The 15,645-nt window shown below is 39.4% G+C and overlaps 1 protein-coding gene across 2 annotated transcripts in view; it reads right to left on the bottom strand.

Moving 5' to 3' along the window:
- Positions 1–15,645, bottom strand: part of Gys2 (glycogen synthase 2) — a 50,373-nt gene that overhangs the window by 2,718 nt on the left and 32,010 nt on the right. The window contains exons 12-15 of one of the 2 annotated variants that reach the window (XM_020160479.2): positions 5,795–5,921; positions 2,697–2,792; positions 1,597–1,760; positions 32–112 (exon numbers count right to left, since the gene is read on the bottom strand). In XM_020160479.2, the coding sequence (XP_020016068.1) occupies positions 32–112; positions 1,597–1,760; positions 2,697–2,792; positions 5,795–5,921 (468 nt within the window). The remainder of the gene's footprint in view (positions 1–31; positions 113–1,596; positions 1,761–2,696; positions 2,793–5,794; positions 5,922–15,645) is intronic. The other variant, XM_074075909.1, reaches the window with a different exon arrangement.

The following is a 15,645-nucleotide window of genomic DNA, read 5'->3' as shown; positions in this document are numbered from 1 at the left end:
TTAAAAACAAATAAACAATACAAATACTAACCGTCGGTGGTAATGTGGGTTCCATATGGAATTTATCCGGAAAAGCTCTGCTTAACGTCAGGTGTCTGGCATGCTGGTAAAACTGTTTGTAGAAAGCCAATTCATAGGTTAAAAAAAGAACTAGCTTTTGCACTAACCAAATTATTATATAAGGTCTTATTCGCTAAGGTTTGAAATCTGTATGTAAACATTTAAAAATGTATTTTGAACTGAAACATAAAAATAGTACATATTAATGGGGTAGCATATAATATTTCAATACATTATACACTGTTCTGAAATATATATTTATTTAACAGGATGTGGTGCTGCACACCTGTAATCCCAGTACTTGAGAGGTAAAGACAGAATGATCAAGATTTCAAAGCCAGCCATGGCTACCAGGCCAGCCTGGGCTACATAGCAAGATCATTTCTCTAAAGTAAAAAAGAAAGCTATATGGACAGAGAGAGAGAGAAAGAGAGAGAGAGAGAGAGAGAGAGGAAGAACCTATTCATCTTAAGTTTGAGAATCAGAAAAGTAATGACAGTTTATAGTTCTATTACTTTTCAATGTACAGGCAAAGAAATACTACAAGAAGTTGGGGGTGGAGAGCATTGCAGTAACAGAGACACTGGTTTCATTCTACCAAGAGGCAATACTGCATGGAAAAAAGATGGGATCTAAATTTTGCCAGACTGTCTGGATATAAATTCTGCTTCAGCTCTTAGGGAAGAAACACAACTGCTAAGCCGGCTGCCCATGGCTCACACCTATAAGCCCAGCTACTTGGGGTGCTTAGATCTGAAGGATCACCTGTGAGGCCAGGCTGGGCAAAGAGTTCTCGAGACCCCATGTCCAAAATAACCAGAGCAAAATGGACTGGAGGTGTGACTCAAATGGTAGGGCGCCTGCTTTGCAAGCACAAAGGCCTGAGTTCAAACCCCATTTCACCAAAAAAAAAAAAAAAAATAGAAGAAACACAACTTCTAAGAGCCTTTTTCTTCCTCTGATTTCACTCTAAAATGAAGGTGGTAAAATCAACCATCCAAGTTATACTGAGCCATGGCACTACAGTGTGGAGATGATGAGAACACTACCCCATCTGTTGCTTGGTGGGGAGAGCCCAGCAATGCAAAGGCAAAGTCAATTCACTTGTTATTAAATCATTCAGTTCTAAGATATGTGAACATCTGGGTGTTTATATACCTACTGCATGACTGGATAGAGGGATTTCCTGTACTTGTCATTTTGAAAAAACAGTATCATTTCCATCCTTCTAGTATAGTTCTAGCAATGATTTCATCCTTGGTGTTCTTCTTCACAAACTGTTTCTGCATACCTGTACTGCATCGAGTGAAGCACTGATCTTGGAATAACTGGTCAGATTAGTGCTACACCCTGACAGACTTGCTGGTTTGAATGGACTCAAACTAAATGCAGACACTTGAGTTTAGAAGTTTGAAGACTCACACTAAGTAAAGAGCACATGAAAAGGAGATGCCACAACTGGATTCTGAACTGACTTTACAGATGATGACTGGAATTAGCACTTTAACAGACCAGTGGGATTTTAAAAGTGCTTACTCTGCCTAGGTATCTCCAGTCCAGTAGGTCTGAGAGCCTCTCAGTCCGGTTCCTCTGGATAATTCTTTGGCGGCGTGACTGTTTGCAAAATCCATAGAGAAACTGAGTCAGCTGATTGCAAGAATCATCTGGAGAGCAGAATCTCCTGTCAACAATGTAAATACCTGAAGAGCAGAAAAGCCAAAGCTCAGGTAAAAATAGAATCTTAAAACATTTCTTCTCCTACTCTTTGTTTTCTCTTTTGCACAACCAAAGACCATAGCACATGTGGTCATCTACCCCCTCCCTCGCTATGGCCTCTACTTTCTCTTTCCCTTCTAAGATTTTATTTTTCTGTGACTGCCTTCTAATGGTTTAAAATCATTACCCAACAAAGTGGGTTTTACTGATAAAAGTTCTGGCCATTTGGGGATACTGCTGACTGGTGATTCTTCAGGGGCCCCTCACTAACCAGAACCTCCAGGTAGGTCCTGGTACCAGTGCTTTGTAGGTTCCCAAGTGTTCTCACCACACAATCAGTGCTGAGATCCACAGCTCTGACCAAAAAAAGGAGAATAGTCACAGTGCAACTTCCAAGACCCAGGGAACTGGCAATTCGATCAGAGAATCTATCCCATTCTAATGTCTCTTGCTGCTAGGCAACATGAACAGACAGATGGTGATATGCAAATGTTCCTGCCATCTTAATCACTTTAAACGAAGTTTTCTAATTTGGCATGGACCTTTAAAATAATAATATATGTTTCTACATATGGCAACCAATATGTGTACTCTAACGCCATTGTTATTGTAATATCACTTCTATGAAGTAGACCACCAACTCAGACTTCAGAAAAGACCCCCTAACACCCCCCAAAAAATAGATTAAAGACAAAGTTTTTACAGATTTTCACTCCTTTTTGTGGTTTGTCTATTCAGCGATACGTTTAGTATTAATAGCATTCTTATCTATGGACCACATACTTTAACCTACTTTTAATTAAGAAGTATGAGCATCAGTTGAATTATCAGGATAGCCTTAGAGTCAGGCTCTATGAAGAGCCTGTGCTGTTTGGTTAGAGGTCAGGTATCTGCAGTTAGGTTAGTGATGAAAACCTCACCATAAGCAGTAGGATCAGCCACGTGCGCCTGCATGAAGCAACCAAAGCCGGACAGGTTTGTTGTCACGCTGGGGATGCCCATCACCGTGCATTCAGCTGCCAGGAGAAAGAGACACAGCTCAGCTTCAGACCGGTGCCCACATGCATGTGGAGGACAAAAAGCCCCAGTGCACACAGTAGCAGAATTTATGATGTGCCCAGCATGGCTCTGGCTCTTTGTGGGTATTATTAACACACTGAATGAATCTTCTCTACCACCCTGTGAAGAGACACGATCGTCATCTCACCCGGGAAAGAACTGAAGCACAGAGAAGCTACACAACTTGCCTACCTTCATGTAGTCAGGGGATGAGTTGGAATTTGAAGCCCAGGGCCAGGTTCCAAAGCTAAATCTGCTTTAAGTCCAGCAGGCTTTTTCTTTTTGTTTTTATTGGTCTATTCTGAGCCAGCAGCTCTTCTTGCAAGTTTATGGGGTAGGTTAAATATGTTTTGGACATAAATGGTTTCTCCTCACATACATCTCCTTGGCACAAATTCCTGCCACTGTCTTAAGGCTGAGTGAACTGATGATCTGGATCACTCTTCTCTCACTTTTGATCAAAACCTGCTTCCCACAAAATATCTGACATGTCTTTAAAAATCTATGGCTCTCTGTTTGTATGTATTATAGCCAGATTTGGTTCAAGTGCCACAAGGAAACTCCCTGTGTAGTTAGCTTAAACAACCAAAAATGTCATTTTTTTCTTCTTCTTTTCTTTTTCAAGATTGGAGAACAGGAAGGCAGAACAGGTTCTGCCTGGAGTGTGAGGGTGCTGGTACCAGTGGGAGAGGGGAGGAGGTGGAGAAATGGTGAAGGAAGGTGAATATGGTACAAATACTGTGCACACATGTACAGATAGAAAAATGGTATCTGTTGAAACTATTCTAGGAATGGGGGGAGTGGGAGATAAAGAATGGTGGAGGGGATGAATTAAATTATATCTGATACATTGTAAGAACTTTTGTACATGCCACAATGTACCCCAACAAGCACAGCAATTTAAAAAAAATAAAAATCTATGACTCTCAAGAAGGTCTGCTTTTTATTTATTTTGGGGGTACTGGAGTTTGAACTCGGGGCCTCGCACTTGTTAGGCAAGTGTTCTACCACTCAAGCCATTCCACTGATACTTTTTGCTATAGTTATTTTTCAGATAGGTTCTCCCTCTTTTTTGCCTAAGGCTGGTCCCAGACCAAGACCCTCCTATACCCACCCTCCAGGTACCTTGAATTACAGATGTGTACTACCATTCCCAGTCTGAAGTCTGCATTTATAACAAAGAAATTATATTTGTTTATGGAATTACCCTTGGTTATTGAGTGGGGATGAGTAAAAACTGGATGTCCCCTCTACCCACACGAAGTAGTACAGGAGTTTTATCTCCTGTTCTGTATTTTCCCCTTGATTTAGCTCACTAGGTACAGAACTGTAGTTCTCTAATTTGGGGGAGGAGATTGAGGAGGGGAAGGGAGAAGGGGATAGTCACCCCCTTTGAGAACTTGGTGAAAATTCTGGATCTCTTCCCCAGAAAAACTCAATATTGATGTACATGAAAGCTTTGTCTGTAATCCCATGGGAGTTCACAGATCCTTATTTTTAAAATAAATATTCATTAGTTCAGTTTTTAGTTAAAATACCAGGTAACCATGTAAACTCAATATGTATTCCTTTAGTGAATTTAATGAAATAACTGCTTACATTCATTAAATTTGTTCAAAATACAGAACAAATTTTAATGAGTGCTTTCTGGACTGAGGTAGACTCAGTATCCCATTATATTATTCTAAAAAGAAAGTAGTTATCGAATATGGCAATGCTAAATCAATACCACCAGAAGGCTTATTGTTTCCCTAATTATAAGATTAGGTGGGGAGCAGCCAACTCCCTTTGGTTAATTTAAAACAAAATGACTCATTCTCTATGAAGTGTTCCAAAAATTCCTTTCTATATCTACATATCTACTATAACATCTTCTCTGGCCTTTATCTTAGGACATTAGATACACCTCTCTTACCATAACATGACATTTTGGTAGAAAGGCAACCATTAGTTATATATAGTATTCTTTTCAAGCAATGGGATGACTTCCCTCATTCCCACAGTCATTCAGGCATTTGGGTTTTTGCTTCTCTATGATACTTCTTGAAAAATTACAAATGAAATTCTATCTAAACAGGAAGACTTTCTTTGATTACTAATGAGATATAAGAAAGTCATTATTGATTTTTTTTCCACTTGGCATGCACTCAAGGTATTTTTTTTCTCGACTACTATTTATTTATTGGTGGGATAGGGATTGAAACCAGGATCTCACACAAGATAAGCACACACCTCACCAGGGAGCTTTATCCTCCACCCAAGTTTCTATTTTAAGTAGGCATTTCAGTAAAATTACAAATCAATCAGTCTTAACACTAATAGCAACCAGTCTACTAGGGACCCGAAAAGAAAAATAAATGGTAGATCTGATAATCCATCATTTGTTAAAAACAAAAAAATACTGGGAGTAGCTCAGGGGAATGATGTCACTAGTGACAATACCTACAACTGAACGACTGTTTTCTCTCAATAGTACTTCTGTTTTGTGGGACAAGCATGTGAAAGATTTTCCACATAGCGCCCTTTTTTCTTTTCATTGCTTTTTAGCCATATGACTGTGTTGCCTATTACAAATTAAATGCATCCATTAGTTTTTTTTTAAAGATGTGTTCTTCTGAGATGAGTCTTACCTATGTTGCTAGACTTTCACTTCTCATATCAACTCCACTTGTAGTCAAGTTATCCTTCACATTAATGGATGGGATGGGTAGCAATAACTAAATTAGTGCATAATGCTTGTAAAACATTCTTTTTTCTTCAGGATACAATGAGGGAATAGCTTAGATTCTCACAAAAAATGCCCAACCACACTATGACCCCTGAGATGGATTCAACCAAAGCCACTTTAAAAACAAACTGGAAAAGTACAAAACCTTCATAGAAACTACATATCAACTTTAATATTATATACATGATATACAACCAAATCAACATTCCACAGTCTATCCATGTCACATACCTGGAGTATAACCCCAGGGTTCATAGTATGACGGGAATACCCCAAGATGACAACCTCGGACAAACTCTTCATAATCCATTGGTAATAAGGGGCTGGTGGAGGATAGGAACTCTGGGTGCAAAATCACCTAAAAAGGAAAGTCCTAATGAGGAAAATATGGGAAAAGCAAAAAACAAAATAATCTCCTACAGTTTGGTTGTTTAAATATTATAGAATCCTTGTGTTCTACATTCAAGGGTCAGGAGATTGGGGGAAGAATGAGATAAGAAATACGCCTGAGTGCTCTTTCTCCTCTCTCTACTCCGTGTTAGTAAAAGTGTATTCTGTGCACACTTAAGGTTCCCTCAATTTCCACAGCTTTGACTGCAGGACAGGGAGTTAACATACCCATTTTTAAATAGGAAATCCTATTTAATTTCTGTAACAATTTTTATGTATAAATTTCAATGAAATTTTCTATAAATTTTAGTTGTACAATAATCACTTAAAACTGTCCCAAACTATAAATTTCTCATGAACAGTGTTTTTTTTGTTTTTAAACAATGAGCATTTGTGAAGAAATGACAGTATTGGATTTTTTGAAACAATGAATATTAGCAACACTTTCAAATATACACTGTTTTATCTCACCAGATCCTAAACTTCTTCTGGTCTTCTGAGTATTATCCTAATTCTATCTATCTATATTATATATATTAGTTATACTGGGATTTGAACTCATGACTTTGTGCTTGCAAAGCAGGTTCACTACTGCTTGGGCCACATCGTCAGACCATTTTGTTCTGGTTATTTTGGAGATGGGTTCTCATGTACTATTTGCCCAGCATGGCCTTGAACCACAATCTTCCCTATCTCAACCTCCTAAGTAGCTAGGAATTACAGGCATGAGCTACCAGCACCTGGCCTAATATAGTATTTCTTAACATGTATCCAAGTATCTTTGGTATTATTAGACGATAAACTCCAAATTCATTGATATCACTAAGCTAAATGAAGACAGAGTATACACAGCTATCCCTTATACCAACATTTCCAGAACAGATACAGTCTTTTCATACAATTGCCTTTAATTTGCTCTCACACTAAACTGCATCCTCCAACCCAGCCTAGTCAGCAGTAAAGGTTATATTTAGTTCTCAAACTGCTGACCCCTGTCTTATTTATCCATTTATCCCCAAACTATGCAAATTATGGTCCCCAAATTTAGGAACAAATTGATAAATAAGAGAGGAGCTGTATAATGGACCACTCTGCCAGGCCCCCAGCCTGCAGTAGCCATGTGAGATTGGACTAAGCCACAGAGCAGATGTTCTAGGAACCTCATCAAGATTACATCATAGACTCCAGGCCTCACTCTAGACACTCTCCTCTCACCTGGAGACAACAGCCTCCCACCACATCTCCTTGCTTCTCCGTCACCAGGGTCTCTACTCAACATGACTTTTGTGACTCTTTAAAAACTCCAGTCACTCCCCTGCTCGAAATCCCATTTGACTCAGAGGAAAGTTAATATGGTTACTACAGCCTGTGTGCAGTGGTGTGCAGATGCTTAAGAATGGAGAAACCAATTGCTAGTTTATAATACACTATAGTGTATCATAAAATTTAACTATGTAAATGATATATAGCACATAATTTACAAATAATAAAAAGTACATATGAAAACCTGCACATGGATATTTATATCAATTTTTTTATAATTGCCAAAATATAGAAGTAACCAAGATCTCCTTTAGTAAGCAAATGATTAACTGCAGAACACACAATGAACTGTGAATCAGTGCTAAAACAAAAATAAATAAAAAGTTATATGAAAAGACATAGAGGAAGTCAGGCGTTTGTGGTTTATACCTGTAATCCTAGCTACTTGAGAGACTGAGATTGGAAAGATCAAATAGATCGTGAGACCCCGCCCCCATCTCCAAAATAACCATAGTGAAATGGACTGGAGGTGTGGCTCAAGTGGTAGAATGCCTGCTTTGCAAGTGCAAAGCCCTGAGTTCAAACCCCAGTCCCACCTCCCCCCCCAAAAAAAAAGAAAGAAAAACAAGACAAAGAAGAAGCATCGTAAATGGGAATTGCTGAATGAAGAGGCCAATCTGCAAAGGCTACAGTGTGTGTGATTCAACCATTTGATATTCTGGAAATGACAAAACTGTGAGTGGTTGCCAAGGATTAGGTAGAAGGGAGAGACGGACAGGCAGAACACAGGGAGTTTTGGGACAATGAAACCACTTATATCATACTGTAAAGATGAACACCTGTCGTTATTTATTTGTCAAGACCCACAGAACGTATGGGACCAAGAGTGGACCCTATGGGAACTGTGGATTTGTGGTGATAATGATGTGTCAGTGTAGGCTCATCAATTGTGGCAAATGTGCCATTTGGTGAGGGATGCTGATAGTGAGGAGGCTTACATGTGGAGGGTCAGAGGTAAGTGGAATGTATATTTTCTGCTTAATTTTGATGTGATCTAATGCTGCTCTGAAAAAATAAAGTCTATTAAAATACATATGTTCAATATTCCTTGCTGTAAATTCTATATAGCCAATTAATTCTCTCAAAATGCTCTTGTTAATTTTGTATTTGTAACAACTGTGGCTTCAGTTGATGACTGAAGGTGGCTCTGACATCAATGTTGTGAGTTAAAAGAGAGATGAGTTAATGAGTAAAAGAGAAATAACAAATATTTGGCCGCACTACATAGGCTTATCAATGTGCGAGAGACTTCTTTGCTGAGTTGCATGTTGATTTTTAAATACTACAAAATGCTTTGCATCACTTGCAACATAATGACTGTAGGAAAAAATGTATTTTTAAGTTTCATCTGCATTATTGATACTTTTTCGTTACTTCCTTAAGCCAAGATGTGAATACACAACAAATCTAGCCATGATCTGTAGTGCTCATCTAGTTTCAATCTACAAATAGTGAGGCAATGGCCAATTGCAAGCTACTAGCGTGGTGTTACAGTGCTGAACGTGGGTTTAGGGAGAGCAGAAGCATGTCCTTACAGAGTATTTGCATCATTTGGATACAAAGGACACAAATAACCTCACAGCAGAGGTAACAGAAACATGCAGCAAGCAATTAAGATGTGCAGAATTTTGAACATCTCCTTTCTTTTTAATATAATTGTCTTTAAGTTTGTATAGTTAAACTTTTTACAAGAGTTATACTTAAAATTGGCTCACAGAAATTCTGAAAATTGAACAATTGCACTGGTCTGAATTAGTTCTGGGACCACCACTCCAGTTATTTTCTTTAAAGACAGACATAAGAGAGCATGGCTGTGACTGGAAATTCATGAGAACGGCTGTTTAACAGTTTCTCCTATTTATCTTATTTATTACAGTCCTCACTGAGCTATTATTAAATGGCTTTCTCAGTCTTGCCCATACCTTAATAGTCATTAAAAATAAACAAAATCTGCCAGGTGCTGGTCATTGATGTCTAATCCTAGCTACTCAGGTAGGAGACCCGATCTCGAAAATACCCATTGTAAAAAGTGAGCTAGCGGAGTTGCTAAAGAGTAAGAGTGCCTGCCTAACAAGTGTAAGGGTCTGAGTTCAAACCCCACTGCTGCCAAAAATCAATCAATCAAATAACAAAATCTGACTTAAAAGTAATAGAAATCCCAAATTTACAGAAAATTTCCATGCACAATATGAAAAGAATTTTATATTCTTCTAGAACCATGTGATTATGTTGCTGGACCTCATCTCCGTGCAATGAGTATTTTTCACAAACAAGAACATTCTCTTGACCTAGGCATGGTGGCTTATGCCTATAATCCCAACTATGAGGAAGGTGGAGGTAGGAGGATCATTGTCTGAAGCTGGTCCCAAGCAAAAAGCACCAGACCCTATCTGAAAAAAAGATTAAGGAAAAAAGAGATGGATACATGGCAAGCACAAAGCTCTGAGTTCAAACCCTGGTACTACCAAAAAAAAAAAAAAAAGCCCAACACACACAAAATATCCTTCTTAGCATTACCACAATATAAACACATCACTACCATATAGTTTTTAAACCCCATTCAAGTCTCTCCAGTAGTCCAAGTGTGTTCTTTAACCTCAGCATTTTTTTTTGTATGTGTGTGGTAGAGGGGTTCCAACTTAGGGCTACACCTTGAGCCACTCCACCAGTCCTTTTTAGTGAAGGGTTTTTTGAGATAGGGTCTCACAAAACTATTTGCCTGGGCTGGCTTCGAACTGTGATCCTCCTGATCTCTGCCTCCTGAGTAGCTAGAATTACATGTGTGAGCCACCGGAACCCAGACCTCCCCCCTTAGCATTTTTGAAGACTACAATCTCATTATTTGGGAGTATGTCCTTAATACAAGTTTGTCTTATGCTTCCCTGTGACCAGATAGGGTTGTACATTTTCGGTAGATCACAGAAATAGTGTGCTGTTTTCATTGCATTTTGTAAGGTGGCACAAGATTTATGCTTTCTCACTGCTGTTGATATTTATCTTGCTATCTTAAGACCATGTCTTTTTGGCTTCTCCCCTATAGAGTGATTCTTTTTCTCTTTGTTATTAATAAGTATGGAGGGTTATTTTGAAACTATGTAAACTTCCAATTCCTAATTAAACTTTCAATTATGGAACTCATGGTTCAATGCATTCTAATTTATTATTTCTAGTAATGATATCTAATATTATTATTTTGATACTCAATTTGGCCATGATTGGTTGGTAGGATCCCCTGTAAGTTGGTTTCTGTGTGTCTTTGATAGAGCTCCATCATTCCCTGAGAATGTCTTTATTTTTGACATGTAAGGTTCCAGGCTCATCTTGTATTTTACCTGTCACAGCCCTAAAATCAGGCATTTCTCCAAGGAGCCCTGGTTCCTTTTAGTGGAGAACAGCATTTAGAAATCAGGACCTGAGCGCTACATGTGCTCATTGTTTGGGGGCTGCTACTTCCCCCAGACCCCTCAGAGAACAGAGGTAAAGAACGGACACATGCAGACACACACACACACACACACACACACACACACACACACACACACCCATCCCTTCCTTCCATGATCTTTGTTACCTATCAAGTCAGTCTCCTTCTGTATGACTCACCTGCTCATGTGCACGGACGTCCTCCTCACTCCAGTCTGGCTCTGACTCTGCTCTTTCTCATCCCACTTAGGCTCTGATGCCTTTCTCTGGACTACCATGCACCCTCCCCATTCTAGTACAGATGTACACCATGTGTTGTGCCTCTTAAAACGTTTAGAACTAAATTGTTCTGAAAAGAAAGGGAATATAAAGCAAAATAGGCAGAAGACAGAGAAAAGAAAGCCATATTTTTCATTTTTTACTCACAGAATAAGTATCTGATCAATGACTGCCCATCTATTGCACCCAACAGATAAAAGGAAAACAAAGAAAGGGGGGGTGGAGTAGCATTGTGCCTATTTCAGCATTTCCAAGTTCAGGAAAAGCTGTACTCTCCAAAGTCCCTTTTGGGTGGATCACGAAAATACCGTGGCTCATTCATTTTGTTCCCAGCCAAAGAGCATGACAACACAAATAAGAAAACAGCTGCTCTGGCCATAAAACAGCCAATTACAGACATGTAAGGCTGAGGAAGTGATACTAGTGGTAAGAGAGGTCAGCCCAAGGCTATCGAGAAGATTAGATGAGATCTTGTAAACAAAAGACTCCAGCAAAGCACCTGACTCATAGATTATCAGGAAAAACAAAAGCAGAACAGCAGCCACAAATCTTGTCTATTTATCCCAGGAGGAGTTCGCAGAGTGACAGCACAGCCTGAGACCTGCAATCTACAGTCCGGGCTTTCCCAGTAGGTCATACTGCCAAGGCAGAAGAGGTGATAAATAAATTCAAATTTAAAATAATGTGCAATGCTTCTGGTTTTAATGTCAAAAACTCATTGATCCACTTTGAGAAGATCTACTTTGTAGCTGGGTGTGGTGGTGTGTGCCTATAATTCCAGCACTCAGGAAGCTGAGGCTGCAGGATCACAGCTAGAGGCCACCCTGAGCTATACAGAAAGACCCTATCCCAAAAGCTGAAAAAACTCATCTATAGAGTTCTATAAATAAGTCCCGAAATTAGCACTTCTAAATTTTTGTCAAATTTTAAAGAATTCCATAGAAAAGTTCAATTCCTAGTTATTTACATAAAGAATTGTTCATTGATTAAGATCCAGCTAACAAGTCGTTGCTTTTATAAGATACCAAATCCTACAGGAAAAAGATAACTCCACTTTCTTTCACATCACCAAATTCTGTTCATACCTGTCTTCTAGAAATGACTGCATACCTATCATGTATGAAGTACTGGGCTAAGTACTAATAAAAGCTAATTTTTATTATGCATTTACCATGGAGCAGGCATTATGCTAAATGCAGCACTTACTTGGTATTAAGTCCTCACAGTTTTATGCATGAGTGGCTATTTTACCATCACTTAACAGATGAGAAGAAAGAGGTACAGGCAGACTAAGTAACCTTACAAACTGGGTAAGTGGCAGGGATGTACAGACAGACAGTGTGATCACTGTCTTTCAGGGCTTTGCTTTCTCTGTAAATGTGGCAGCCTGGAAATGCAGCTCAGATTTCCTTTAAGAGGTCCTGGCCCCAAAGAGTTGACTGACAGCCCCAACTGCTTGCTCCCCTGTGGATCCATTACATCAGCTTCTTACAGGCTAAGATGAGTATTAGTGTCAACTTCTTTCTACCCAGTGGGTGATTCCTTTAATGGGCAACTTTTCCTTTCAGGAATCCCTATTAAAGCCATTGGATGTGATTGCACATAGAATAAAGGACACATCTTTTGGATGAGTGGCAGGTACACTTGAAGGTAAGGCAAAGGAATGGCTGCTAAATACTGAAAAAAGTTGTATGTACGATCATTGTCATATTTAGAATAAGTCAACAGTAAGCCACTTTACACACAGCCACACACACACACATACTGGGCATCTTTTGTATTAAGAAAGAAAGCATGGCAAAATATTCTGAACTTGTGTTAGTTGTAGGTCGTGCTGTCAAAATGATTTTTGTTTTAACTTTTTGTGTGCCAACATGTGTGTATTGTGTCTGTGTGAATGTACACTTGTATGTAGTTCAGTTTCATTATGTGATAAGCTGTTAGTGATCTTGGACCATTTTTTTTCCTTTTGTGAGTCACTCTGCTGTTGTGTATGTGATTTTTTTGGTATATTTGCTAACGAATATCCTTAAGTCTAGTCTTTTGTTAAATATACTTGACTTTCATTTCTGAAAACAAGAAGAAAGGAGGGAAGGGAGGGAGGAGGGAATTGAGAAGGAGAGAGAGAGAGAGAGAGAGAGAGAGTAATAACACCAGCAAAGACACAAAGTATGAAAGTCTTTAATGTGTTTAGGAAATGAGGGACTTGTTCATTCTTGGGAAATTGTTTTACTGATATCAAAAACAATTTTTTAGGGTTGGAAGTGTGGCTCAGTGATAAAGTGCTTTGATCCCCAGTACCACAGAAGAAAATAATAAACAAAGATTGGCAAGTCATTCTCTATTCAGAGCTCTAAATATCAGGGGACCTTCCAGCCTCAGTTTTTCTAAGAGCAGGGGACGCTTGAGTGGCCATAAGCTTCATAAGGTATCATCTTTCTTTATCCTCCCTCATCTGCACTCATTGTGCATACCATGTGAGGGACACCAGAAGATGCTCACAGGAAGACCCACAGAGTTAAAAATGAGAGGGACATAAACAGTTCTGAGAAAAACAGAAACATACAGGAAAATAAGAGGTCTTTCTTGCCCCTTCAGTTTCCTTTCTAAGAAACACAAAATTGAGAAGGTTGGGTCTAGGATATGATACACAAGAATGGGACCAAGTTAGTGCTGACACAGAGCAGATAGATAGAAGTCCCTGTGGTCCAGTCCTAAGGAAAAATGTAAAGGATGCGCCCATGACATACATGTCCTGCTTTTCCACAGATGTAGCTTGTTGAAGGAGTTGGGCTAGGTGTAGGAACTTTAGAAATATAGGCACATTAGCAAAATAGAAAAGCACCCATAGTTGTATGGCACAGGCAATATATAGGTGTGTGTGTGTGTGAGAGAGGAGAGAGAAAGGGAGGGAGGAAGGGAGGGAGGAAGAATATACAGGTGTGTGTGTGTGTGTGTGTGTGAGAGAGAGAGAGAGGGAGAGAGAGAGAGAGTGAGGGAGAGAGGGAGGGAGGGAGGCAGGAAGAATATGCAGGTGTGTGTGTGTGTGAGAGAGAGAGAGAGAGAGAGAGAGAGAGAGAGAGAGAGAGAGAGAGAGAGAGAGAGAACATACTTGAAAGGAATGGGCTAACCAGCATGGAACCTTACATAAACTTTGTCTTTTAATGCCGGGTCATGCGCTCTTCCTACCATTATGAAAACTTCTTCTAACTTTGATTTCACACATTATCTTCTCTTTTAATTCTCTGCTTCTTCCTCCTCTCCCTGAATTTTCTTCTAATCTATTTGTAATCTTGAGGGTCCCTTGAGTCCACATCCATTCAGCTGGACTTCCAGGGTGTCAAGTCCATCATTCCTTTGTCCCCAGCACTGCCCAAGTTCTAATACCTCCCTCCAGGGTGTCCTTAGAAGCCCCACACCTGAGTTTTCTAAGTACTTGTTACAAACCTTGAGCTGGCTGTCACACACACCTCAAATTCAATCTATCAGTGACTGAACTCAATTCATGATATGTACCTCAAACCAATAGTCTTTAATCTCAGAAAATATTGGTTAGATAGTGAAGCTAGAGCCTGTTATCTCCGGCTTCTCCCTCTTCCTTACTCCCAGTGTGGTCGAACATTCAGTAGGATGTTTTCTACATGCAACTGTCTCCCCCATCATTCAGCACATCTGGCCTCATCATCTCACATCTGCACTATCACAGTAAGCTCTTAATTTCTCTTCCTCCACTAAACCTATTCATATCTAGCCCAGAAGTAGCTAGGAGATTAGAGATGAATTGAAGAATACTTTTTTTCCAAGAAGTTTTGCAGAAAAGAATAAAAAAGACAGAAATATTTAAAAACATCAGGAGATAAGGTTGAGGCAAAGTTTGTTTTTTATTGTAGAGAAACTTAAGGAATATTTGTAGATAGCAAAGGGGTACTGGTAAGAAAGAAATCCTCACTGTAAGAGAATGTAGGCTGGGCAACAGTAGCTCATGCCTGTAATCCTAGCTTCTTTTTTTTTTTTTCATTTTTCTTTTATTATTCATATGTGCATACAAGGCTTGGTTTATTTCTCCCCCCTGCCCCCACCCCCTCCCTTACCACCCACTCCACCCCCTCCCGCTCCCCCCCTCAATACCCAGCAGAAACTATTTTGCCCTTATCTCTAATTTTGTTGTAGAGAGAGTATAAGCAATAATAGGAAGGAACAAGGGGTTTTGCTGGTTGAGATAAGGATAGCTATACAGGGCATTGACTCACATTGATTTCCTGTGCGTGGGTGTTACCTTCTAGGTTAATTCTTTTTAATCTAACCTTTTCTCTAGTTCCTGGTCCCCTTTTCCTATTGGCCTCAGTTGCTTTAAGGTATCTGCTTTAGTTTCTCTGCATTAAGGGCAACAAATGCTAGCTAGTTTTTTAGGTGTCTTACCTATCCTCACCCCTCCCTTGTGTGCTCTCGCTTTTATCATGTGCTCATAGTCCAATCCCCTTGTTGTGTTTGCCCTTGATCTAATGTCCACATATGAGGGAGAACATACGATTTTTGGTCTTTTGAGCCAGGCTAACCTCACTCAGAATGATGTTCTCCAATTCCATCCATTTACCAGCGAATGATAACATTTCGTTCTTCTTCATGGCTGCATAAAATTCCATTGTGTATAGATACCACATTTTCTT

Source organism: Castor canadensis, chromosome 6 (genome assembly GCF_047511655.1).
Source record: "Castor canadensis chromosome 6, mCasCan1.hap1v2, whole genome shotgun sequence".
NCBI classification, from domain to species: Eukaryota; Metazoa; Chordata; class Mammalia; order Rodentia; family Castoridae; genus Castor; species Castor canadensis.
This window is presented reverse-complemented; position numbering and strand designations above follow the sequence as displayed.